The sequence below is a fragment of the Camelina sativa genome, chromosome 6 (assembly GCF_000633955.1).
Source record: "Camelina sativa cultivar DH55 chromosome 6, Cs, whole genome shotgun sequence".
Lineage (NCBI taxonomy): Eukaryota > Viridiplantae > Streptophyta > Magnoliopsida > Brassicales > Brassicaceae > Camelina > Camelina sativa.
In genome coordinates this window covers 21,948,140-21,972,497 of record NC_025690.1, presented here as the reverse complement: position 1 = coordinate 21,972,497, position 24,358 = coordinate 21,948,140, and the positions used below count along the sequence as shown (strand labels likewise).

General features: G+C 34.8%; 4 protein-coding genes across 10 annotated transcripts in view; 2 read left to right on the top strand and 2 right to left on the bottom strand.

Annotated features, from left to right (window-relative positions):
* On the bottom strand, positions 1,296–5,098 carry LOC104792865 (protein SMAX1-LIKE 8-like). Its single transcript, XM_010519123.2, has 3 exons — positions 3,564–5,098; positions 2,933–3,122; positions 1,296–2,789 (listed from the first exon to the last, which is right to left on the bottom strand). Exons 1-3 carry the CDS (start codon positions 4,751–4,753, stop codon positions 1,455–1,457), a joined length of 2,715 nt encoding a protein of 904 aa, XP_010517425.1. The 5' UTR covers positions 4,754–5,098; the 3' UTR covers positions 1,296–1,454.
* LOC104792864 (serine/threonine-protein kinase ppk15) lies at positions 13,892–16,751 on the top strand. 2 transcript variants are annotated; one of them, XM_010519122.2, is made up of 7 exons: positions 13,892–14,518; positions 14,649–15,162; positions 15,228–15,507; positions 15,588–15,695; positions 15,776–16,054; positions 16,157–16,300; positions 16,392–16,751. In XM_010519122.2, exons 1-7 carry the CDS (start codon positions 14,221–14,223, stop codon positions 16,569–16,571), a joined length of 1,803 nt encoding a protein of 600 aa, XP_010517424.1. In that variant the 5' UTR covers positions 13,892–14,220; the 3' UTR covers positions 16,572–16,751. The 2 variants fall into 2 exon arrangements, with proteins under 2 accessions (XP_010517424.1, XP_010517423.1); XM_010519121.2 differs by having other exon boundaries at positions 13,894–14,518; positions 16,389–16,751.
* The window catches only part of LOC104792862 (CTD nuclear envelope phosphatase 1 homolog), an 8,760-nt gene continuing 2,124 nt past the window's right edge, over positions 17,723–24,358 (top strand). The window contains exons 1-11 of one of the 6 annotated variants that reach the window (XM_019247013.1): positions 17,725–18,171; positions 18,344–18,472; positions 18,571–18,691; positions 18,782–18,863; positions 18,964–19,117; positions 19,227–19,367; positions 21,190–21,455; positions 21,555–21,647; positions 21,735–21,848; positions 21,931–22,079; positions 23,967–24,352. In XM_019247013.1, coding sequence (XP_019102558.1) covers positions 17,884–18,171; positions 18,344–18,472; positions 18,571–18,691; positions 18,782–18,863; positions 18,964–19,117; positions 19,227–19,367; positions 21,190–21,198 — 924 coding nt within the window. In that variant the 5' untranslated portion in view covers positions 17,725–17,883 and the 3' untranslated portion in view covers positions 21,199–21,455; positions 21,555–21,647; positions 21,735–21,848; positions 21,931–22,079; positions 23,967–24,352. Of the gene's footprint in view, positions 18,172–18,343; positions 18,473–18,570; positions 18,692–18,781; positions 18,864–18,963; positions 19,118–19,226; positions 19,375–20,321; positions 20,459–21,189; positions 21,456–21,554; positions 21,648–21,734; positions 21,849–21,930; positions 22,365–22,404; positions 23,445–23,966; positions 24,353–24,358 lie in introns of those variants that run through there. The other 5 variants (XM_019247014.1, XM_019247015.1, XM_019247012.1 and 2 more) reach the window with 5 other exon arrangements.
* LOC104793802 (putative B3 domain-containing protein At4g03160) lies at positions 22,795–23,366 on the bottom strand. The gene is made up of 2 exons (XM_019246418.1): positions 23,214–23,366; positions 22,795–23,145 (listed from the first exon to the last, which is right to left on the bottom strand). The coding sequence occupies exons 1-2, from the start codon at positions 23,364–23,366 to the stop codon at positions 22,795–22,797; spliced, it is 504 nt and encodes a 167-aa protein (XP_019101963.1).

Below are 24,358 nucleotides of genomic sequence, written 5' to 3'. Positions count from 1 at the left end.
ACAATCCTTTTCTTTGTTTGGTATAAGTGTTGAGACAATATATGCATCCATACTTAATATGATTGATTGAATACGAAATCAAAACCTAGATAGAAAACTATCAAACTTTATCTCAACGATCATATAGATAAGCTTATCTTAAAGGTTTGCGATTGAGTTAATAAGGTAATTGTAATGGAGTGATTAGGATAAAGCGAGAGATAAAACACGCACGCACAAGAGGATGCGCGTGAAGAAAGAGAGAAAGTGAGACACGCCTTCTATCTTCTTAAGGTGTTTGGGTGGGCGACAGAGAATGTCTTCTTCACTTGGCCGCCCGCTTCCACTTTTTTCCATTTTCCTTAATTGTTTTTTAATCTCTTAAACTAAACCTTTAACTTTTACAGAAATATTATAATTAATATTCCCTTATAGTTCTCCTTTTTTATTTAAAAAATATAATTTTCAGTCACACAAAACATTAATAATGGATTAGTCCGTTCGATTCTTTACTTTTCTTTTGATTCTTCTGTCCTTCTATCTTCCGTGAGTGTATTCATTTGCTATTTTCCCTACTCCAGTCACACATCACAAATTTGCTATTTTGTGAACTCATTTATACTACTACTCCACACATACCAACGGATTACGAAATCTAAATCACTAACTTATAAGAAATTGCACTTGTCATTAGTTATATAAACATAAACATAAATACAAATAACATATAGTTACGCATTTGAATAACCTAAGTCTATGGTCTATAAGTCATAAGTACCCATCATAACTCATAATTACCTTGAAACAGGCTGATAGTTTTCAATCATAATCAGCAAATAAATCATCATCACACCAATTAGACAGCTTCTATATACTAATAATGTAAATAATTTTCTTTCAACGAAGAATTATGATCATGTTTCTGAGCAAGTTGAGATGTCATAGATATGCTGAAGAATTAAGACTCTGCTACGCTCCTTCTGGTCAATTTTGGTTCTTTGCTTCTATGGTCAACTTATTATTATAGTACTGTAACAATTTTATAGTGAGATAGTGTTTTGTGTGTTTGCCTCTCAAAATATTCCCCAAAACTCGTCAGCATATTGCATCAGATTGTGGACGGAGTCATCGAGTGTGTACAACTATTTACTATGACATAAAAAATTTGGAACTTTGAAGACTGCTCCTGAGTTTAGTATTATTAAACCCAATCATAGAAATTTATAACAGTTATCATATTTCATTAATAATGACGTTATTTACTAGACGCAGTCGATTTTGTTAAAAACAGGGAAAACTGCAAAAAAAAAAAAATGTAAATAACTAATTCATTTACAGAAGCTTATACATATAAAACAAGGAGAAAGATCCACTCACAACTACATGAACACACACATTATAATAGTATAGCAACACAAAAGAACAATAACTCTACCTTATATATGATACACTTTCAATATAAAGCTATTGTTAACCTACTGAGATTTTACAAAGAACAAGTCCATTTGATCCTCACGAAAAATGTCAAGATCTCGACCAACTAATTTTACTACACAACTAGTAGTGATTTCATACCTTTCTTTAAGCTTCAAGAACACTCGACTCATTACTTTCTCCATCAACTCTTTGATGATATCTTTTCTACTGTCTGAGAAATAAACAGCCGCTAGCAATCGTTCTATAATTTTAGGGTCAACCTCCAGCAAGCAATCCGATCTCACACACTTGTCGAAAATTTCTTTTACGCTCTTTTTGATTTTTTCAGCTAGTCCTTCAAAATCAAAAGGCTTGAAAGGAACCTCAATGAGACGTTCGTGATTCTTCAAGTTCATTAACCAAACGTTTGAGTTCTCTTCACAATGATAATTTTCCTCGATCTCGGTTTCTTGAGCAGGAAGGTTCAGATCAAGAACTCCATTAGATGTTCTGTTCAACCGTTTTACTGTCTCCGTAGTTTTTTTCTTCTCCATCAGCTTCCTCTTGTTCGCTGAGGTTGAGCCTGAAACCGATCTCACAATTGGTAAGGTAGATACAGTTTCAATCCATATCTCCACTTGCCTTCCTCTGGCTCTCAATAGTTTCTCTTCAGAATAAGATGATGTTGTTACGGAACCTTGTGAAGTTGATGTCATAACAAACATGGTGTTTCCAATACCGACTTCTCTCCCGTGTGAATCCATAAACTTCCCGGTTTCGATTGCCTTTGACAAGCTTATCTGCAGCTTCTCGTCCGCTTTCTCAATGTTCTCAAGGAAAACCACACAGAAAGGATTCCTACACATCACTTCAAGGATATGATCAACCATCGTCTTTCCTCTCAAACGTATCGCATCATCATCACAACCACTTATTCCATGCTCCGCGGCACCAAGATCAACGGCCATAAATCTGTGTTCGCTTTGATACACAATCTCAGCAAGGACAAGCGACATTCTCCTCTTGCCTACAGTATCAGGCCCGACCAAATTGAGCCAAACATCTCTTCGAGTGACAGTCCTAGGCGGTTGTGACAATGCACAGCTGATTACTCTAGCAGCCTCATCTTGCCATGAAACCCTATCCGTTAATCTTCTGTAAATAATCTTGAAGCTCTCTACGGTAAGGTCCCTTGGATTGTCCAAGCAAGAGGAGAACACAGATTGTGGCGCCTGAGAAAAGTCTCTCTCCAAATGCTTCTTGAGGCCAGATCCTGCAGTGACTGAACATATCCTCAGATTCAGATCAGTAGTGACCGATTTAGCTGAACCGGTCGATGCAGAAGCACTGCTCGTGGACTTATTTTCACAAACTGATTCCAACCCTTCTTTAGTCTGCACTGAGGAGATGTAAAGACACATTGCAATTAACATAACATAATGGAATTATACACTCAGCCGAGCGAACTTGTAGTCCAAGAAACACTTTCAACGATTATGGGAGAAAAACAAATTAGGACAAGATAAAATAAACCGACCTTGGTACCAGATTTTTGGTTTAAATCAGTTCTTTTGGTCATTTGTAACCAAGGCGGCAAGGTAGATTGAGTCTGATCGGATATTGAAGACACTGGTCCGGTTATGTCCTTGTTGAAACCGGAGAAGGGCAGTTTCATGTCAGAAGGAGTTGAGAAGAATCCACCAAATGGAATAAATGATCCCATCAAACTGCACACACAAACAAACACGCATTAAAGTTAGTGCCATACAGGAATCTAAAAGTCACAAATTGTACATCAATTCTCTGTTTCTACATTTTAATGACATTGCTTTGAATTTATTTTTTCTATTGCATTTATATTTCACATGTTAAAGTATTGTGCTTGTGTCTTTGTGATATAAAAAAAACAAAATGCTTTAAGCTTTAAGCTTCTATCAATAGTCATTTAAACAATAAGCTATTATTAGGTCAGACATGTTTTCGAATGTTATTGATGCTGTTTTAGTAGAAGACAATAAGGTTTTATCAATCATCTATATAGACGTAACGCGCAAATTTCAAATGGTGATACAAAACTTTCTCTAAAGACTTGTTTTAATGGCATATAGAAAAAGCGATCAAAGCGTTTTAGAATCTGATCGAAGCGAGAGAGAGAGAAAAATAAGAACCTGGACTTGTTGTGAGGCAAACAAGGTCTTAGAGAAGTGATGGTGAGTAACTGCAAATCCCAATCTTTCTCCACGTTCGGATACTTCCTCACCATCTTCTCGTAAACTTCGTCGCTCGTCGTCGCTCCGATCAACCAAACTCTTCTCCCATGTCTCCGTAACAGCTCCGAAACGCAACTCACGATGTAATTCGCCGCCGGTACGTTTTCTTCGCCGTCTGTGAAAACCCTAAGATCTCCGTAGTTCAAGACTAACCCTGGCCCTGAACCTTGCTCCGCAAGCTTCCCCAGATCGTGAAACCTAGTATCGACGTAGGTTTTATCGAATTTAGAAACGATTTGATCGGAGATTTCTGAACCGATGTTAACCGTGGCTAAACCATGAAGCTGCGTCGGTAGAATCATCCCGTCGGTTCGGTTTTTCTCAAGCGAATTTAAATAACCGGTTAGTACATCGTAAGCCGATACACCAACAAGCAGAGGATTCCTCCCTTTTTCCCTCACGAAAACCGCGCTTATCCTCCGGTAATCAGAATCTCCGTTAAAATTTCGGTTTGGTTCGTTAAAACCCCATCGAACCGGATTCGGTTCAGGATTATTCCCGGTTACGTTACAGAGAAACAGAGGCTGCTGCGATGAATAGCGTAAGAGATGAGGAACAGGTCGAATGATCGAAAGCTTCAACTCGGAGCTCCTAAAACCCGCTTCACCAAAAACCCGACTCACAACCGGATCATCCAAAATCGAGAGAATCAGCTGACGAAGCTCCACTTTAACACAAGAAACCGAGTTCTGATTCTGAGCACTCTGCGACATTTCTTGATAGATCCTAAAATTCTCAGGAAGACGACGCTGGTGAGCTTGAGATCGTTTGATCGCAGCCATGAGGGAGTTAGAAACAGGTGGCGGATCATCGGATCCGAGCTTTTGACCGGATTGGATCCGGTCTAAAGAAACGCTTAAGCAAAGATCTAGAGCTTTGAACTGGAGACGAGGTGAGTAAGCAGAGTTACGAACAAGAGCGCATGCGTCGCGTAAAGCTGAGGTTGGTAGAGAGAGTAAAGCTGAGATAGCGTGAAGCGACGTCGTCTGCGAGTGTCCTCTTCGACTTGCGACGTTGACAGCTTCTTCTAACGCGTAAGATGCTTCCGCCGTTAAGCATTGTTTCGCTACGTTCACGGCTGTTGGCATCTCCGGCGACCATAAATTAAAAAAATTCACACAAGTTTTTTTCACAAAAAGGAAAATATTAAACGAGAAAACAAAAATCTTAAATTATTTTACTATTTTCAGTTGTTATTTGTATGTAACAAGAAAATTGTGTAACGGGGGAAAAATATAAATTTATTTAACGGAGGATTACACACACTGTTGTTGGTTGAGTGGACACAAATGTGGGACCTATTGAGGAAGTACAAAAAAGATGGTGGGACCCACACACGAGGGGGCAGAGAAAGTGAGAGTTTGGAATCGAACAGGAACACAAGAAGAATAGGAACAGAAACAGGTGGGTGGATCACTTCTACTTCAGATTCTTTTGTTGCTTGTCTTTAGAGATCATTCTTTCTTTTGCTGCCGTGTATATATAAGTCAAATTATTTTCAAGTATTCGATTTTTTTTTTTTTTAATTATTACAAACCACAACCACATGTTAAATATCTTTAAAATACTCCTGAAGAAAATATCTCTCGTTGATACGAATACTGATGATGTACAAAAATACTCGTATCTCTACGATGCATGTGGCTATTTTGTAATATAGTTAGCACCATAATACACTAGTGCTACAACAGTTTTAATTTCTTTTGGACTTAATGCCTCTCGGTGTTATTTATCTCCACGCTAGCTATGCGGTATTCGTGACTCTCCTTTTAAGCCATCAATTGTTTGATTTTAGTCTTGCCTATACTTATTATCTGTTTTCGATATATAAGCAACGACCAAAATGGTGAAAATCAAATACACTATTCTATCACCGCAGTGCATGGACTTCATACTAGCTGGTTCTGTAGAAATTAAATGAAGTATTTCTATCCGTATAAGTAACAGATATAACCTAATATATATATGTCATCATCAAGTTTAAACCTGACTTCATCAGTACGTAGTTAGCGACGGTATAGATTGGAGGGTGTAGCTAGACCATATCTTTTATTCCCCAACCTCGACCATATCTTTTAGGAAGTCAATTGATCATTGTATTATGTTAACAAAAATAAAATAGCAAATACTAATGATGTTATCTGAAAAAGGAATCCTATAACATTTATTACCGAAAGGTATAGAAAGATCAGTGTCGGTCTTGTCGGAGCAAAATAAAAAACAATGGATACGATCATACGACTTTATGAAATTAATAAAAAGAAAGTGACACTAACGATGACAATTAAAGAAAAATGTAAAGAAAAGAAAGGTCGCTTTGCATCATAAAGTTTGACAGAGACAAATGAGAAGAAGGAACCCTATTTTTTCACCACATACTTGACCTTTCATCACTTTCTCTATATCCCTTTCTTTTTCTTTATTAATTTCTAAAATATTATGTTACTCCTCCTCCATTCTCCACAATATTTTTGGAGATTACCAAATATTTGCAAATCCATATGCATCATCACCATTCTCCACATGATTTTGTGTTGTTGCTATCATATTGGATATTTGCGTGAGCATGCTTCTCAAAAAAAAAAATGATTCTGCAAAATTTTGTGAAGCATATATACCTTCGAGTAAATTAGTGCCTTAGTGGACATAAGCTTCGGACTAAATAGCTCAAAACGTGTATTTGTGGACTTAGAAGCAATTGTCACCACCGAACCCATCCGAATATCATAATTTTCAAGAGTTTTGGTACGTTATAACATGTAATCGCTCATGTATAACAAAATTAACTTTATAGCATTTACATGATTCACATAAGAAAGAAAACAAACGTCACATTTGTGAACCCACATAGATGTGGATGTGCTTAGGTGTCAATGTCTCACTTGTTTAAGCCATTGCCCTATGAAATTTCGACAACTACTTATCTTCTATACGATTATATATGCCAGACATTTTAGTACTGAATACTGGTTTTTTCGTAAGGGAACATCAACCAAAATAATTCATAGAATATTATAAAAAGTTTTACTTTTTTTCTTCTCCAGCAATTGGTGCGAATGAGAATCTTTCCTTTGTAGATCCCTCACTGATTGGAATATTTTTTTTTCCTTCTGTTTTTTCGATACCTTTTTGTTTTCTGTGAATAGTCAAGTCATGCACATAATTCAAATTTATAAAGTAACTTCATTTATAACAATAGCATTATTTTCTCACTCTGGTAGTATACTTTTGTCACTCGATAGTTTGATTGGCGTTGAATTTCTGTATGAAGATTTATTATGGTGTAAGTTCATATAAAAGTTCTTACGGTATTAGGGAAAAATAGTTACTGGAGGTAAAAGCATAAATCCTTACGATTCTAGTTCAGGAAAAATTATGTATCGGAATACAATATTTTTTAAAATTACTAAAAATGATAGAACTTAATTCATCTAGGTATTGTTTCGGATACACCACTTTCACTTGATATAATCAATAAACATATATATAGTAACATAGAAGCTGAACGATTAAAATTAGGACTTAAGACTATATCTATGTTCGGTTGATAAACTTTTAAATTAGCGGATGATGTTGAAGATAAATTGAGAGACGGATTATTGACGAGGTTTCTTGACATATCAACTTATATATGTTTTAGGTGACAAAACTCATTTGTAAGTGGAAACTATGCTAAAATAAATTAGGGCAGCGATTATATTTTTTTGGTGTGTAAAGATGTCCTAGTGTGGACCATACTATTTCACGCTCATTGTGTAGATAGCAACATTTCAGAAGATGATCATTGAACTTGAGAAACTTTATCTATATTATGGTAGTGATTGGTAAACAAAAACAACAAGTGGTACATTGAATTTTTACCAATCACAAAAATTTAACGAAAAACTTTATTAAAAGTTTTACTCTCAGTTTTTTTTTGTACAATTTTCATGTACAGCTTTGAACTATTCCGTAACAGTTTACAGCTTCAAGTTATAGCTTCAGAGTACAGCTTTTCTGTACAGCTTTGGCTACGTTACCAATCAGAGTCTATGTTTTTCATTAATTAGCACTAGACACTTGGTTAAGTATTATATATTATTGTCCATTTTTTGCTAAGGTTAAATAGTTTCTTAGCAAAGTATTTTCAAATCTCTACTAAATTACTAAGTTAAGAAAAGTAAAAAAAAAAGTACAGACAGAAAAAAAGTTCAACAATGGAAGTGTAAAAAGAAAAATTTAAGTAGTGTGAATTTAAAATATAATCATAAATTAGTTTTATACTTGGCCAATCCATTCATAGTTGACGCAATGAACCATAGTCCATAGAGTATCCATTGTTATCTAAAGTAAAACAATAATTCTTTTTTCACAATCATGTAAATTCACATCAAACAGCTTTTTACATATCAATGAATGTGTCACATGGGAAAAAAATTCATAAAAGTGGAGGTTTCTTCTTTAGGGAACCAATATCCTCGTTGACGTCTTACGAGCATAGACCAAGAAGAATATGACATTGATTACTAAAAACTTATTTAACCAAATTAAATAAAAATAGTATTGGTGAAGAATAAAGCTGATTTGTTCTCAAGTCGAATAAAATAAAGTTATAAAAAAAACAGTACAAATAGGAATTTCATAATTCTACTCTCTTTTTTTTTTTTTTTATCTTTACTCAAAACCTATAATAAAAATCCTAAAATAAACTCAATTTGAACTTTGTTGTAGTGTGATTTGGCTCAAAAAAAAAAAAACTTTAGTTGTTGTTACACCATAGACAATCGCACGAATGTCTCGCACACTCAGTAAAGAAAAATTGATGGATTTGACCAAAATGGTCACTAATTGAATGAATGGGTGGATAAGTTGTCGGGCCTCCATGAATTCTTCCCAGAATTCAATTCGATGCACCAAACATCAGGAGAATAAGAACAAAATAAATTTTCCAGCAACATAAATTTCTCTTCTATTAGCACTTATTGGTTAATTGATATAACATATGTATTTACATGAACAATAATAAGTTGCATGTGAGCGGTGAGCCCATATCGAAAAATATAACTATCCTAGTAGTGTAACACAATAAGAACTAGAGTTGACTATAAGTCAACTTATGTTGTGGAATCTGAATGGTCCAGATTTTTAAGTCCAAACGTATCTTGTTGAGATCCCTGTGCAACAAAAGGAAGGCTAGCATGGCTAATCGAATAAAGAAAGATTAATGGTGAAAATTTTGATCAATATGAAAATTTAGTGGAAAACCAAAAATAAAATAACTAAAAGAGTAAGTGGATGACCCATCTTGCCAATGGACTTTGATTCAACAATTCCTATTGTATTCCATCTTCAAATCTGTCGATTGTCATCTGACGATATCCATATTGCATGATATTCAAAGAGTTTGTCCGGTGTGTCATCTCTCTCTTTTCTTGGGACTCCAAGATGAGTTAAAGCCCGCATACGAACGGTCAGTTTAGAATTTGTTTGCTAATCAAATTTTCAATTGAGAACCAAGAATACTACTATTACAATCAATAGACAAAATAATTGCAACTCCTATAAAAAGACGAAACAAAAAGATGAAAAACATGACGAAAAAAATAGAGAGGGGAAAGAACGACATTTTGAGAAGTTGGGATTTGAAGGGTTGGTCAATCCATTAGGGGAGGTGGGGAGCAATGTGAGATAATATTAGATTATAGAAATGATGAAGTTGCCATTATATGTGTAAGTTGTATTTTTGATGAAATTATGGAATTTGAAGAAACTTTTAGTATTTGTGTGGGTCTTTAATGTCCTATTTACGATACTAATCACTCAAAAAAAGTTTGGAACATTATGAATCAAATATCGAAGGGCAAGATATGTTTGTCTCTTGTCTAAAGTATAACGACGGGACTTCCCCCCTCTTTTTTTTTTTTTGCTTTCCAATATTTTTGAAAGTAGTCTAAAAATTGCCTCAAAAATTGAAAACATCTTATGAAACAAGCAAAAACCTCTAAAACATTCTATATTATGAAACGGATGGAATAGTAAATAAGTATAAGATATACTCTTTTTTTTTCTTCTGGCGGCTAGACGTTATTGTAATAATAAGAACATAAAAAGTTGAAGCTAGCTAGACAACAAATAAAAGGGTACTCTACATTTCAATATTTCATAGGGCTCGAAAAAGTGTAATAGTATTCTAAACATGATCGATGGAATTATATGTCTAGCTTATTTACTCATATATCAAATGAATGGTAAGACGATGAATCTGAAGTTGAAGAAAAATTAAAAATTACTGAAGTTAAATAAACTAAACTTTATGCATGATAATCACAGAACACACGAAAATTTTGTTTTTAATGCACCAATATAGCTTTCATCACAACATTTTAAAGGCAGCAATACATAATGCAATAAATATTAACATTTCATCTCTATATACCATATACAGCATATATGTATTGAAGAACTTCAATCATAAACCTCAACTCATGATATTTGAAACATTTTTGAAAGAGTAGTCAAATATTCTTAGAATTTAAAAAATCCACACAATAGTGTTACAAAATTGAGAGCGCAGTACAAGAACTCCGATGATGTCTTTACTGAAAGAATCATAGAAATTAATATTTCATATATAACTAGTTATACTGGTATAGCAGAGAGTCAGAGACTAGAGTATACTACTCGATTGCATATTGTTATTAATTTGGTTTATAGTTCGAAAAGTGAGAGAGAGACGGAGACAAGACACCAATAAAAAAGGCCAAACCCACTACGGGCAGAAGAATCAAGACTGTTTAATATACAATCACGGGGACCCTATACTCACGAGCCCTAAAGAACAAATCACGAGCTCCACTTAGCATCTTTACTTTTCCCATATATGGTACACTTATGTTCGTTCTCTCGCCTTTTTCTTGTTTGCCTTTTCATATTTGGTAAACTGTGACCCTAAGATATGTAACACTATATACATAATGGGATCATTTGCAAAAAATTTAACGTCGGTTTATATATTTAGCCATATTATTTGCATTTTAACTGTACTGTACAACATCGGTTTCCCCATACTATCTTAAAACCTATCATGATCATATTCATAATAGTGGAATGACATAATATCAAACAAAGATAACGAAACAAAAAAAGAATATGTGCACTGAAATTAACTTTCACTAACGTACAATATAGGTGTAGTTAATAGATGTACGTTACTATTTTTTACCTTTTATATTGAAATTGTGACATGATACAACGAAATGTGAACGAATAGCTAGACAATATCATGTCATAATTCTTTTTTTGTTTTGTTGGAATGCTAAATATCATTACATAATTTCATATCTATTCGTACATATATTAACTGGATGTTTATATATACGCTAATATGCTTACGTATACATCCTGTCACATGGGATCATTATAGAACTCCTCTTTTCTTTATCTTTTTGGACAACTTGGCTTGTGTTGATTATGCTGATATGCATTCTGTAAACCAAACAAAACATCACAGCGCTGATTTTGAAAGTCAGAGCTAAACTAGGATCAGTTACGAGAGAAGTCTGGGAGATCTCTTGATTTTATTTCACTTTTAGAAAAGCAAAACCTTTGACAAAATAACATATCATATCGTGGATGGGTTTATTTTCTGCATGACACGTAAAATAGTTTGTTCCATGAGTGGGAGTCCCGGCCGTTGTGACTTGATAAAGACAACTTCGCTTATGATGATGACAAATGATAAGGTTAAACAAAAAAATGAGATAAATGACTATTTAGTGGTTTTATTTCCGTTTTTTCATTCTCGAAACAGTTCATTTTGGTCAGATAGACTTGCATGTCTATATACATTTTTTGTTGTATAAGTTAATAGAGTGGTTTTATGGTTATAATCGAGGTAGAAATTTTCTTGTAGAATATATGATTACTGTGGAAACATGAAAGTATATGATTACCCAACCTTATTACATATACAGTAGTACTTCTCCTTCAATTCTATCAATCTTATAATTGAATACGTTACAAAAGAGATAAAGGGCAATATCATGGGCTTGTCCCATAAACCTTTTATCAACAATTAAGCCCATTAGTGTTATATGGACATGTCTCATGAGTGGAACATGTTAGTCACCAAACTATATAGTTCGATCGTTGAAAACATTTGGATTTTCTACTTTGTATGCATATATGTTGTAACATTTTACAATATTTTGAATACCTTTTATATTTATTCTTTTCACTATTTTTCGCCAAGCCTAAATGAGTTTAGAACTTATGCTGTGTACGTCAGACCACCAACCAAAAACAATCTCATCACCGGACATAGAGAATGTAATGAAATAAATTAAACTTTCAATTAGCAAAGCCCTAAATTCTTTGGCGAAAAAAAAAGTTCTGAAAATGGGGTCACGTGGAAAAGCTGATATAGCTCACAGCCTCACACTAATGGCTTTGGTGAGAAAACAATATAATTGTAGTCGGTGGGGGTTCAGATCAATTATAGCAAAAATATATAATAATGATGATTATTTACTATAGAGCTACTAGTAAAACCATGATTAGTCACCCACCACATGGACGTCGTACCAAATCCTCTGTTTCTAAAAGCTTTCTTTATATTATTACCACTCTCTAAAAATGTTTGATTTTTCAGAGGTTGGCTCTAGATTTTTAAAATAAGAAAAAATATATTTTAACTTTAATAAGGCTTTTATCAAATTAAATTCTAATAAGAAACAATGTTGACCAAAAAAAAAAGAAAAAAGAAGAGAGAAACAAAATAGCATTTATAAATAGAGAAACTAATACTCTTGGACTCACAAAAATTAAAATCAAATTATTATTGGTATCTTCATGTTTATGTTGCTATGGACAGGAGAACTGTGAACTAACTTCGACTTAAAGCAAAACAATTATGAAATGATTGTGGCTACTCGGTTCAGTGTGTTACTTACTTATAAAATAATCATAAAACTTAAGAGCTAAGAGTTAGATTAGTCCAAAAACGATTGATCTTTACAAATACAATAAATTGCCAGCATATGAGAGAGTTGCACTTGCACGAGCTGTTTTTTTTTTCTTTTCAAGAACGAACACTTTCAACTTCGCTTCAAAATTTGGATGAATTATTGAACTTAAGGTTAAATTCGATTTTGTTTGGGCTGAATACTCTTTAAGCATATTAATTCATTAGGCTATAATACCTTTGGTTTGGTCAATTGCTTTTTGTTAACTTGCTAGTACTCCAATCCGGCAACCCTACCTACCCCAAACCATTTGGCTATCACTATTTACGGTATATTATTGTAGTCTAAGTCCGAATCAAAATGGTACTTACTTGTTCAACTTCCTAATTCGATTATACGATTCCATGTTAACAAAAAGCAAAAAACACACACACACAATTGTCCATAATGGCGTAATAAAACATTATTCTAACGTTCCACGGATTTTCAGTTTGCCTTTCAGCTGTCAACTTTATTTGATTTTTGTCTTTATCCTGCTTTACTTGAATTCGCCTCTACAACTACAACGTTCAATTCCTGTTGTAATAGGTTTAAAAAGGTATGAGGGGAAGCACTTTAATAGAGAGAAGAAAATAAAAGGCAGGAGTAAAAGCAAAAAAGTAAAGGAAAAAAAAAAAAGACACAATCTCCTATTGAATTGCTAGAGATTTATCATTAAGTTATATAGTATGATCATCTCCCCCCAAATTCATGATATACTCTTAAAGTCTTAACTACCTTGCCTCATCTAGCATTATATGGACCAGACAACACTTCTCTAAACTAAAATCAACTACAACAATTTTTTGTAACATTGAAAAGTCTTAAGAAAAAATTAGTCTATTTAGATTAGGTTAGTGATGATGAATGTTGATGATGATGATGTTGAAGAATTGATAGATTCGCTTTGTTATAAATTAAATTAAAATAAAACCACAGTGGAAGATTTAGAGATTTGTTTAAGTAGAATTAATAACAATCATCTGAAAGATTCTTCCTTTTTTAGATTATTTTATTAAACTTTTGAATTCGATTTTGTCCCAATTCAAGACCAAAAAAATAATGTTTATAAAACTTCCGTCGGTTCAACATTAAAAAATATAATAAANAAAAAAAAAAAAAAAAAACAGTGATATCATTTACACATGTCAATCAACGATTGGTACACGTGTCATTAAGGTGAAAAAGAATTAGAGAAAAAAAAAAAAAGGAAACCACGAACGTTGAAACCTATCAATCCCGTAACCTGAAGAAACCGGTAAGACAAGACATCGCACCATGTCCGTTATTGTTAATTTTGGTCCTATAGAGCCAACACAGAGCAGAAGACGAAGATGATGAAGAAGAAAGATCAGAGATTTAGATTTAAGTTATCAGAAACCATACGAAGACTTTTAAGAAGCTTATCATCAATGGGTTTTAGTTTTTTTACTCGATTCACGATCACGTGATTTCAAGTTTCAATCTTTCTCTTCTCTTCTCTTCTCTTACCTCTCTCTCTCTTTCTCAGTCCGTGTCTCTCGCTTCTGAAACTCTCTCGTGAGTGTGTGGTTGGGGTTTTGGTCATTGGGTCAATGGCGGTTGATGTGAAATCTGTGCTTGAGTTTCTCCGGAGGAATGGTTTAACGGAGGCGGAATCTGCTTTGAGAGACGATATCAACGAGAAGAACCAACTCGCTTCCTTCGATTTCGAGAAGTTTCTGTTTCCTATTCCTCCTCCGATAAGAATCACGGCGAGTTCTCGTCCTTCTGATTCCGCCGGCGAAGATTCCGGTGGTGGTGCTGATGGCTTGAAGTCTTCTTCTTCTTCTGACGACGACGACGAGTTTGTCAGCTTGGACTCCTCCTCTTCTGGCTTCTGTTCTTCTTCCGGTGAGCTTTTACTAACTTTTCCGATCTTAATGAAACAGAACTGGACTTGGTATTTGCTAGATGTTGATAGTTTGATTCTTGATCTGATTTCAAGAAATCGAAGCTCAAGATTTTGATTGTATAAATGCAGGGTTTGTGAATCCTTATGGAGATGGTTCATCATCTGATGGACAGTCTCAATTTGGGACGGCTAGAACATATCCGGAGTGGAGCGAGTTTTACTTGCACAACAATGAGACTGAAGATGAAGATGAGTTCATGTCTCCTGCATTTAGAGAATCTGATTTCTTCATCTGTCCTGTAACCGCTGAGGATAAGTTCATAACAGATAACCAATTCGAGAACACTGTTGGTGTTTATGATAAGTCATCATCTCAAGGGTCTCAAACTGAAGCTAGTCTTGATTACTTAGATAAGCCGTTTCTTCTTAGCAATGTGGAGGATGATAACGAGGACTCAAAAGATTTCATTGGTCTAGATGATAAAACTGATGAGCTTGTTGATGAGTTTAGCGGTGAAGAAAGTGATACAAAAGATAATGGTGGTGATCAGGGAAATGTAACAGATGAAGAGGTTGATGTCGATCATGAGTTTGAAGATGAATATGAAGTATTTGATCTTAGAATCATTCACTGGAAAAACAGGTATGCGTTCATTTGCATTGGTAAGTCCTAAATAGAAAGATGGATTTGTAATCGTTTCTTTACAGGACTGGATTCGAAGAGAACAAAGATCTACCAATTGTGATAAACACAGTGATTGGTGGAAGATACTACATTACTGAATACATTGGTTCTGCTGCATTTAGCAAGGTAGTTCAAGCACAGGATCTACATAACGGGGTTGATGTTTGCCTCAAGATTATCAAGAATGATAAAGATTTCTTCGATCAGAGTTTAGATGAGATCAAGCTATTGAAACATGTCAATAAGCATGATCCTGCTGATGAACATCACATCTTGCGCCTCTATGATTACTTCTACCACCAGGTAAGAGTTCTTGAAAGACTGAATTATCAGTTTCTCTCAACCAAGAAGTTTCTAATTCTTGAAGATATAATATGTAACAGGAACATCTGTTTATCGTCTGTGAACTTCTCCGAGCGAACTTGTATGAGTTTCAGAAATTTAACCAAGAGTCAGGAGGAGAACCATACTTCAACTTAAACAGACTTCAGGTTTGTTGTTTCGTAGACCTGAAAAAATGCCTAAAAATAGGTTTTTGTTTATTTCTATTGATGTTTTTTTGTTTCCTCAGGTTATAACTCGTCAGTGTTTAGATGCACTTGTGTTCCTCCACGGATTAGGAATCATACATTGTGATCTCAAACCTGAGAATATACTGATAAAGAGTTACAAAAGATGCGCGGTGAAAATCATAGATCTTGGAAGCAGTTGTTTCCGGTCTGACAACTTGTGTCTGTATGTACAATCACGTTCCTATAGAGCTCCTGAAGTGATTCTCGGGCTTCCATATGATGAAAAGATCGATATGTGGTCACTTGGGTGTATTTTAGCAGAGCTCTGCTCTGGTGAGGTACTGTCTGGTTTCCATCTATATGTTTTATCCTACATACTAAAGAAACTAGTAACACAAAATGTAACAATGTGTGTGTGTATGTGTGTGTGTGTGCATCAGGTTCTGTTTCCAAACGAAGCAGTAGCGATGATATTGGCTAGGATTGTTGCGGTTTTAGGTCCTATAGAAACAGAGATGCTAGAGAAAGGTCAAGAGACACATAAATACTTTACCAAAGAGTATGATATCTACCACTTAAACGAGGTAATTTATATTTGATATAATAACCGAAAAGACTTGAGACTTATTTGCTTGAGTGTGACGCATTGTTGTTGTTGTTTTGGTGTGATAGGAGAGCAATGAGATTGAATACATAATCACAGAAGAATCATGTTTGGAAGAACAATTACAAGTTAGTGATGAATTGTTCGTAGATTTTGTAAGGACTCTACTTGAGATCAATCCATTGAGACGTCCAACAGCTCTTGAGGCACTTAACCACCCTTGGCTCTCTTCTTCTTCTTCTTACGATTGATTGAATTTGTTTTTTATTTTCTTTTGGCTTCTTATTGTGTTGTCTGGTTCTCTGCTCTTTTTTTTTTCTTCTTGGTTATAAGATTATGTGTATAGAACTGTTTTTACATTGATTTCTTCACATTGTAAGTAAAATGCTTGTGTTGTGCAATTAAAGAATTTTGATACATAGTTTCAGTTACCGGTTGTTGGGTTTATAGATCAAAAACTTAAAACTAAAATATTGGACCACCATATTGATGATGTACATTTGATGATGACCAAATATGGTACATTATTTTTGTTACCTACTCCTTGTACCAAATACCAAATGCCAATTATGGATTTTAGTAGTTGGAACAAAATTCCAATGTAACATAATTGATACCCTTTCCATACAATATCAATCAAAATACACAAAGTGAAAAAAAAAAAAAAGAAAAAAAATAAGTGAAGATGTCATTTAAAAACTTTTCTTAAAAACAAAAGGTTGACCAATATAGATATTTATATATAAATAAAATCCCAGTTTTTAATATAATATGATATCATGTTTAATTATGATTCTACTTTAAAATACTTAAAATTAAATGTTAGATTTTGTGCATCTTAAATAGAAAAAAAAAAGCATATGAAATCTGAAAAAAATGATTAGGTGAAATTTTGATTTCTTTATATATTTGTGTGTTTTACTTTTTTTTTTTTTTTTTTTTTAACAAAAAAATCAGTTCGGACGAGCCAATTAGGGAGAAAATTGTCTACAAACAAAACATGATGATGCAGAGACACACGCGCTTGACGCGCTAAAGAATCCGCTCGTACATTAACATTACAAAAAAACATAAATCAAAGAGAAAGAAGAAAACTTCTCGCTATCGATCTGAATGTCGTCTAAATATGTTGCAAAAACGGCCAATTAGTGTGTTTTACTTTATTTATGTGATATGTAATATAATTTTATTGATGAATTTATTCAATTAACACGCATAATAGATAAATTAGTTCATAATAATAATTGCAAGCTTTCCTTTTTCCAATAATGTTTCCATTATATATAAAAAAATGTTAAAAAGGAATGAACGCAGCACTTTCTTCTCTTACAAATCTGTCTCTTCCTTAAAAACTTCCCCAACCTTCATTTCTCCACGCGTGTCTTCCCACCTCACTTATATATACTGAAACATTCGACGTGTTTCTCATTCTCCAAAATAAGCGCGTGAATCGTATCTAATTAAAAAAAAAAAAAAAAGAATTGGCGTTTTGCCTCCTTTCATCAAAAAGCTTGCGTGAGCCATCTTTTGCTCTGTTTGTTGAAAGCTCGATTAGTTCGATTCATGGCGGAATTGAGTCAAGCCGATTTGGTTTACTCTCCTCGTTCGGTTCAACTATGGAATGTTTTGGTAAACTGGCTCGATTTTTTCTATCGGTTCTTTCTCAAGATCCTTCGTGTTGATGCTCATCATCATTCACTTCTCTCTACCTCTCCTTCGACAAAGGATGGTTTCAAACCTTTGTCGGTCCTCGATTTACCGAAGAGTGAGACGGAATCACCTGTTTCCATTGAAATCGCCTCCGAGAGAACCTCTACTGACGGCCAAGTCAGTACCATCCAGAAACTAACGGTATGCTCTTGTCTTTTCAGAAAATGCTTCAAGAAACTGCGATCATTTCTAGAATCTTTTAGCTTGTTTGGTTTGGTTGTGACTTGGGATTAGCATGGTCAATTTTGATGCATAATTTATAGTTTTGCCTAGTAGCTATATGTAGTGTTTTGAGTTAGTCTGAGATGTGTAGGTAGTTCTTGACTTGGATGAAACACTAGTGAGTGCCTATGAGACATCTAGTATACCTACTGCATTACGTACACAAGCTATTGAAGCTGGGTTGAAGTGGTTCGAGCTGGAATGTGTATCATCAACCAAGGTGATCTTACTACTAAGTACTACCTATCAAGTTACTTAACCAAGGTTAATTTGGTTGATATGCAAATAATTAATCTCATTTTTTTTTTCTGCGTGAAGGAATGCAATGGGAAGCCTAAAACCAGCCATGTAACAGTGTTTGAGCGTCCAGGATTGCACGAATTCTTAGAACAACTCAGCCAATTTGCACATCTTATTCTTTTTACCGCTGCCCTAGAAGGTACCTCCTTGAGAGTCACTACTTCTCTGTTTTATCACCCTCTCTGTTCTCATTTTAAGCGTTTTTAAACATGTTGCTCAAAATCTGCAGATTATGCTAGACCTATTGTGGATAGAATAGATACAAAACGTGTATTAAACCATCGGCTTTATCGTCCTTCTACGATCAGCACGTAAGTTGCTAGTTTGAACAAATGATCATATGATTTACCTTTCTTTTTTAATGATATGGTTGTGAGTGAGTGAGTGTATTCTCTGTGTTCCCAATATCAGGCAATATCGAGATCATGTGAAGGATCTATTATGCGTTTCAAAGAATATGTGTAGGACTGTTATTGTCGACAACAATCCTTACTGCTTTCTATTACAACCTTTAAACGGGATTCCATGTGAATCGTTTTCCGCAGAACAGCCAAATGATACTCAGGTATGTAAATCCAAACTCATTTTTTGTTCATGTAAGACTGAAAACAAGTTTGTTCATCCGTTGGAATCTAATGAGATCTCATTTATGCAACCAAAAAAACATATTGAAGCTACTAGACGTTGTTCTCCCACTTCTTAAGCAACTTTCAGAAGAAGAAGATGTAAGACTAGCGCTTTACGATAGATTTCACATGCCTGAATGGTTTGAGAAGCAAGGCATACCACGCTCTTGCTGGACATCATCATCACAGGTACCTGAATCTAGATAGTTGGAATCTCTCTCAATCTCATAGCTCACATATATAAGTGGAAACTGTTAGACAAGTTTGGTTGGGACCAACCAACTAAATTTTAGGTTTGTCTAGATTGGACATACCATTGTGACTGTGTATTCATGTTTTGATTAAAATAAAAATAAAGATCAGAGTCTGTTACTAAACATGTCCAACATGTTTGTTTTTGCTTCCTATTTTATGGCAACTTCATGTTGGTCGACATGAAACATGGCCATATCCAAAAAAAATTACAATCCACAATCTATCTTTTTTCAAATCAGCTCATGTTTTTCGTATACCAAAATACAAAACCTATAAATATTAACCTCAAAAGTATCATGGTTTGACATTGAACGTTTTGGCATGTGTAGCCATGTAAAATTATTGTGATGCACTAAAAAAATTCTTGTTACTTGATTTATAGATTACCATAGCATTTGGCTTTGTATGATTATAGGATTTGTATTACGTATCTGAATCCATCAGTCACCTTCACTCCTATTGGTAATTTAGTATTAGCACCTAACCTGATAACGTATTCTCTTACTTATATGACTTATCATAAGACCCTCGTGGATTGAATAGCGAAATAATTCCCTAAAGAACCCTAGTTAATAACCCTGATAAATCCTTTACTAGTTAACACCTTTTAAAAATAAAAATAACCCCAAAAAAAAAAAAGAGAGAGACAAAAACCCCAAACACACAAAACACAAAACCCTAATTTGGATTCAAGAAGGCCGTCTTCAAGATCATCCCACTGGATCTATCAAAGAAAATCTAACATAGTCAATAGCGAAGCAAATCTTTTGTGTCTTTATATGCCTAAACATCCAAACAGTGATGAAATCGGAAGTCATCACAAGACCATGCTTTGCCACAAACTCCTTCCATCCCGAAGTTAAAACAGGTGTTCTAACCCCATTCCAGATCTTGAACTTCATCTGTTGAACTTCCCCGTCTGGTCCGTAGACCGAAACATCAAGCCCTAAGCTCGGATTCTCTGATTCTTCTAGAAAAGGAAGCATCGTCTCCTCCACTAGCAGCCTCGGTAACAAGAGCCTGCTTTGATCCTTATCCACGTCGCTCAACATCAACTGCTTCTTTAGCGGTTTGCTGAATCGCCTCGTCACCTCACCAGCCTGGAATATCTCTAGTGGATCAGGGTCATCTCTGTACCATGCCTGAATGAGCCTCAGAGTTTCTTCTGAAAAGAGCTCCTCCTTATTTATTTTCATCGTATTCTGATTGTTGTCAGCATATTTCCTCTTCCTAGACGGTTTTTGATGAGCTTGGCTTACTTGTGATAATGGAGTCGACTCAACCTCATCATCTATATCGTCTTCTTCTGGTGACTGATTTAGATATTGAGCTTGAGCTTGGTGTAGGTGCATCAATGTCCAGGCAGCCACGTGAAGGTCTTCATCTTCTTCTTGTGTGAAAGCCATGATTTCTCAGGTTCTCCCTATCTTACCTTGCGGAACAGTCAATATATTTAGGGTTTGTATTTTCTTTCTTTCTTGTATGAACGCTTAACTAAATTTATTTTCCTTATATACTTAGGTTTTCCATTTTAAATTGTATTCTCCTTTATTAAAAAGCAAATAAAACATTTATTCAGGATATTGGTTAAAATTTAATTAAGAAGTTAATATAAATCGAAGTTTCTTGGTGTGATATATATCATATATCAATTTAATTGAGTGATATATCACATATATATATATATATGATATATATATATATCATATGATATTGATATATATCACTCATGCATCCCCTACTCTCTTTAACGCAGGAACACTAAGGCATTGAAATTTATGTATAGAAATATAGAATAGACGGAGCCTGCTACGACGTCCAAACACTATATGTTCCAATACTGGAGGAACTTAGGGCTAGAGACTTGTCTTATGCAGTTATGCTAAACTAGGTTCCACATCTATTCATGGAGTGAGTCTGGAGTAAAGGGCATTGGTCACTGTTTTTTTCCTAATGAAGCCCCAGCTTTGCCAGAACTCAAGATTGATTTTGAGAGATTGTACACGAAGTGTTGAAAGAGAGGTGAATCCCTATTTTATCCATTGATATGCTCTGTTTCTTATGTAACTTGAGTTCTTGTTATCTCCATACAAGTTATGTTTGTTCATTATTTGTCTCTAGGGGAAAGCCAAGAAGGTTCTTGAGGCGCGGCTACATTGGTGTATAATCTTGACATCCCAGCTTGAAACAGGAACGCCATACATGCTTTTCAAGGTAAGAAAATATTCATGACTCTGCAGTTATATGTTACTAACATATAACCCACTGGTTCTTACTGCTGCTTTTGATACTCTACTGTAGAATTCATGTAACCGCAAAAGCAAGAACTTCAAACATGCGTGATAGTCTGGTAGACCTACTGATATTGATGTACAAAAGTCTTGCAGATACATTTTTCCATTTGAATCTCCAAAGGTACACTTCTTTACGTAATAATCAACCTTAGGATCAGTAGTTCTGTTTCCTCTGTTTTAATAAGTTTGGTTTTGTTACTCAGGGCCAACAACTGAATTAGGGTATATTTGAAAGTTGAAACTATATATAACTTTGTACTACCATGCACTCAAAGCATCTTCAGAGCTTGCGGCAAGTGATGGTGCCTATGAGACATAAAAAGGATGAAAGGAAGCTAGTCCTGTGAGCAAGGTATGCATTTCTTCCGGCAATTAATATTTCAATAGCCTATGACTAAACTTCATAATATCCATTGTTCGGTTGACTTTATCTGATGATTCTCTAGGGAACTCTTCAACCTGACATGTGGAATAACAATTGAAACATAATTTTCGTAAAAATAGTTAAAAATAAAATGATTCAATAACACAGTGATTTTTAGTTTGATTTTTTTTCAAATTTAAAATCCGCATACATGGATCATGATATATTCTAAAATTTGATTGCTGGACTTAATTACACCCTCAATATCTTTTTACAATCTAATATTCCAATATCTCTCTATTTTATTTTTCAGCAAAGCTTTTCAACCTTGGCTATGGATTTATATATAAGCGGACCATGATATATTCTAAATTTTGATTGCTGGACTTACATGATCCGTTTCTTTAAGGTTTAGTTCCACTTAACCTTGGCGAAAATCATTTTAGGGAGGGATAAACTACACAATACTCGTAGCGAACACAAGTCACAAGAAATTAAACAAAGTGATATATGAAGCAGTGATATCCACCTTGGCTTCTTGCTATCCTTAAGGAAAAAGAAAACTTGATAGATTAATTTCGTGTTTATAAAACCTGAAAACTCTCTTTATTAATGATAACACCTTGTTTTCTTTTTAAGAACACCAAACAAAAAAAAAGAAAAAAAAAAACCCTAAAAACACTCACATGCACACAAAACCATACTATGAATTCGAGGTAGCTTTGGATATTCTTTTACTCAGCTTACCATCTACAGGATACTTATGCCTATTAATAGCAAAGCAAATCCGACGAGTCTTTTTGTGTCTAAACATCCAAATAGTGAGAAAATCGCAATGCATCTTGAGATCATATGCCTCCACGAACTCCCTCCATCCCGCACTCTTCAAAACAGGTGTGTCCTGACGGTTACCCCACATCTTGAACACCATATCATGTGTACCATGAGTCTTGACGTCAGGTCCATACACTACAACATCACGCCCATCAATCCCAAGTTTATCTGTTTTTCCCAAAACATCATGGTTTTCCCCGGCTTCTTCCCTAACAGGAGCCTGCAGTGATGAGCCAACACGTCGCTCTCCATCAACTGCTTCCGAAACGGTTTGCTGCAATCTCCCACCACATCTGGATCAGGGAAAAATATCGATCTCGGAGGTTTTTCCGGCGTATTGGCTTTCCATTGGAGCATGAGCTGTAGGGTTTCTTCGGAATCGTCTTCCTTCACGGTTTTATTCTTCTTACGACCCTCTTTTCTATTCGTTTGGCTACACATTTTCACTTCCAATTCATCCTCACTTACGAATTCTTCTTCCTCTTCTTCGTCCTCTTCGTCCTCTTCTTCCTCATCTTCGTCTTCTTCGTCCTCTTCTTCCTCATATTCTACCTCTTCGTCCTCTTCTTCCTCATCTTCTACCTCTTCTACCTCTTCGTCCTCTTCTTCCTCATCTTCGTCTTCTAAAAAAATAAAAACAGGGTCTTGATAATATAGTAATAGTAATGCTTGCGCAACCTCATATTCGTCTGGCGTTACACTTTCAGCCATCAATCCTCAAGCTCTATTTGACGATGTAATTGGTGTTTTTCTTACAAAACCTTATCATATATATATACTTCCACATGCACAATTCCTTTTTCGTTTAGTACTAGGAATTATAAAATCAATTTTTTTTTTCCTTAAAGTAGATGGAGTTAAATTTGAATATAGAGTTTAATTTTTCCAAAGATATATATCCTCACCCCTGTAGTAAAAGTTATGTATATCTCAATTATGAAAAAATTGCAAGTATATATGGATAATCATCTTACATTAGATTTTACATACTGAAAAAAATATATAGCCTCTATATAAATTATATTTTCTTCAATATGGTAGGTAAATACACTTTTGGAGATATCAGAGCAAGATCAACTCGATCATTCAAGCTACATTATATAATATCTCAAATCCTTTTTGAAATGGTGCAAATCCTTTCTCGGAGACACACATTTCTATTAAGCCAAATCATTCGAAGATGAAACGCATAAGAAGCCGTACTGATTTCATTTTCTCACCCTTCTTATCATACAAAGGCACAGATCGAATCCCCGGTCTTAATTCTGAAACAGGCAAGCATGTTTGTCCCCCAAAATCATCCTTCTCCGACATATCATACTCTCTTACTTCGATCCTAAGCAATGCAAGCTCTGGAACGGTCAATGGGAAACTGAATTCCTCATCCCAAATTGGGTACCAGTTGTCTTCGATTATTTTTGTCTTCCTTTTCG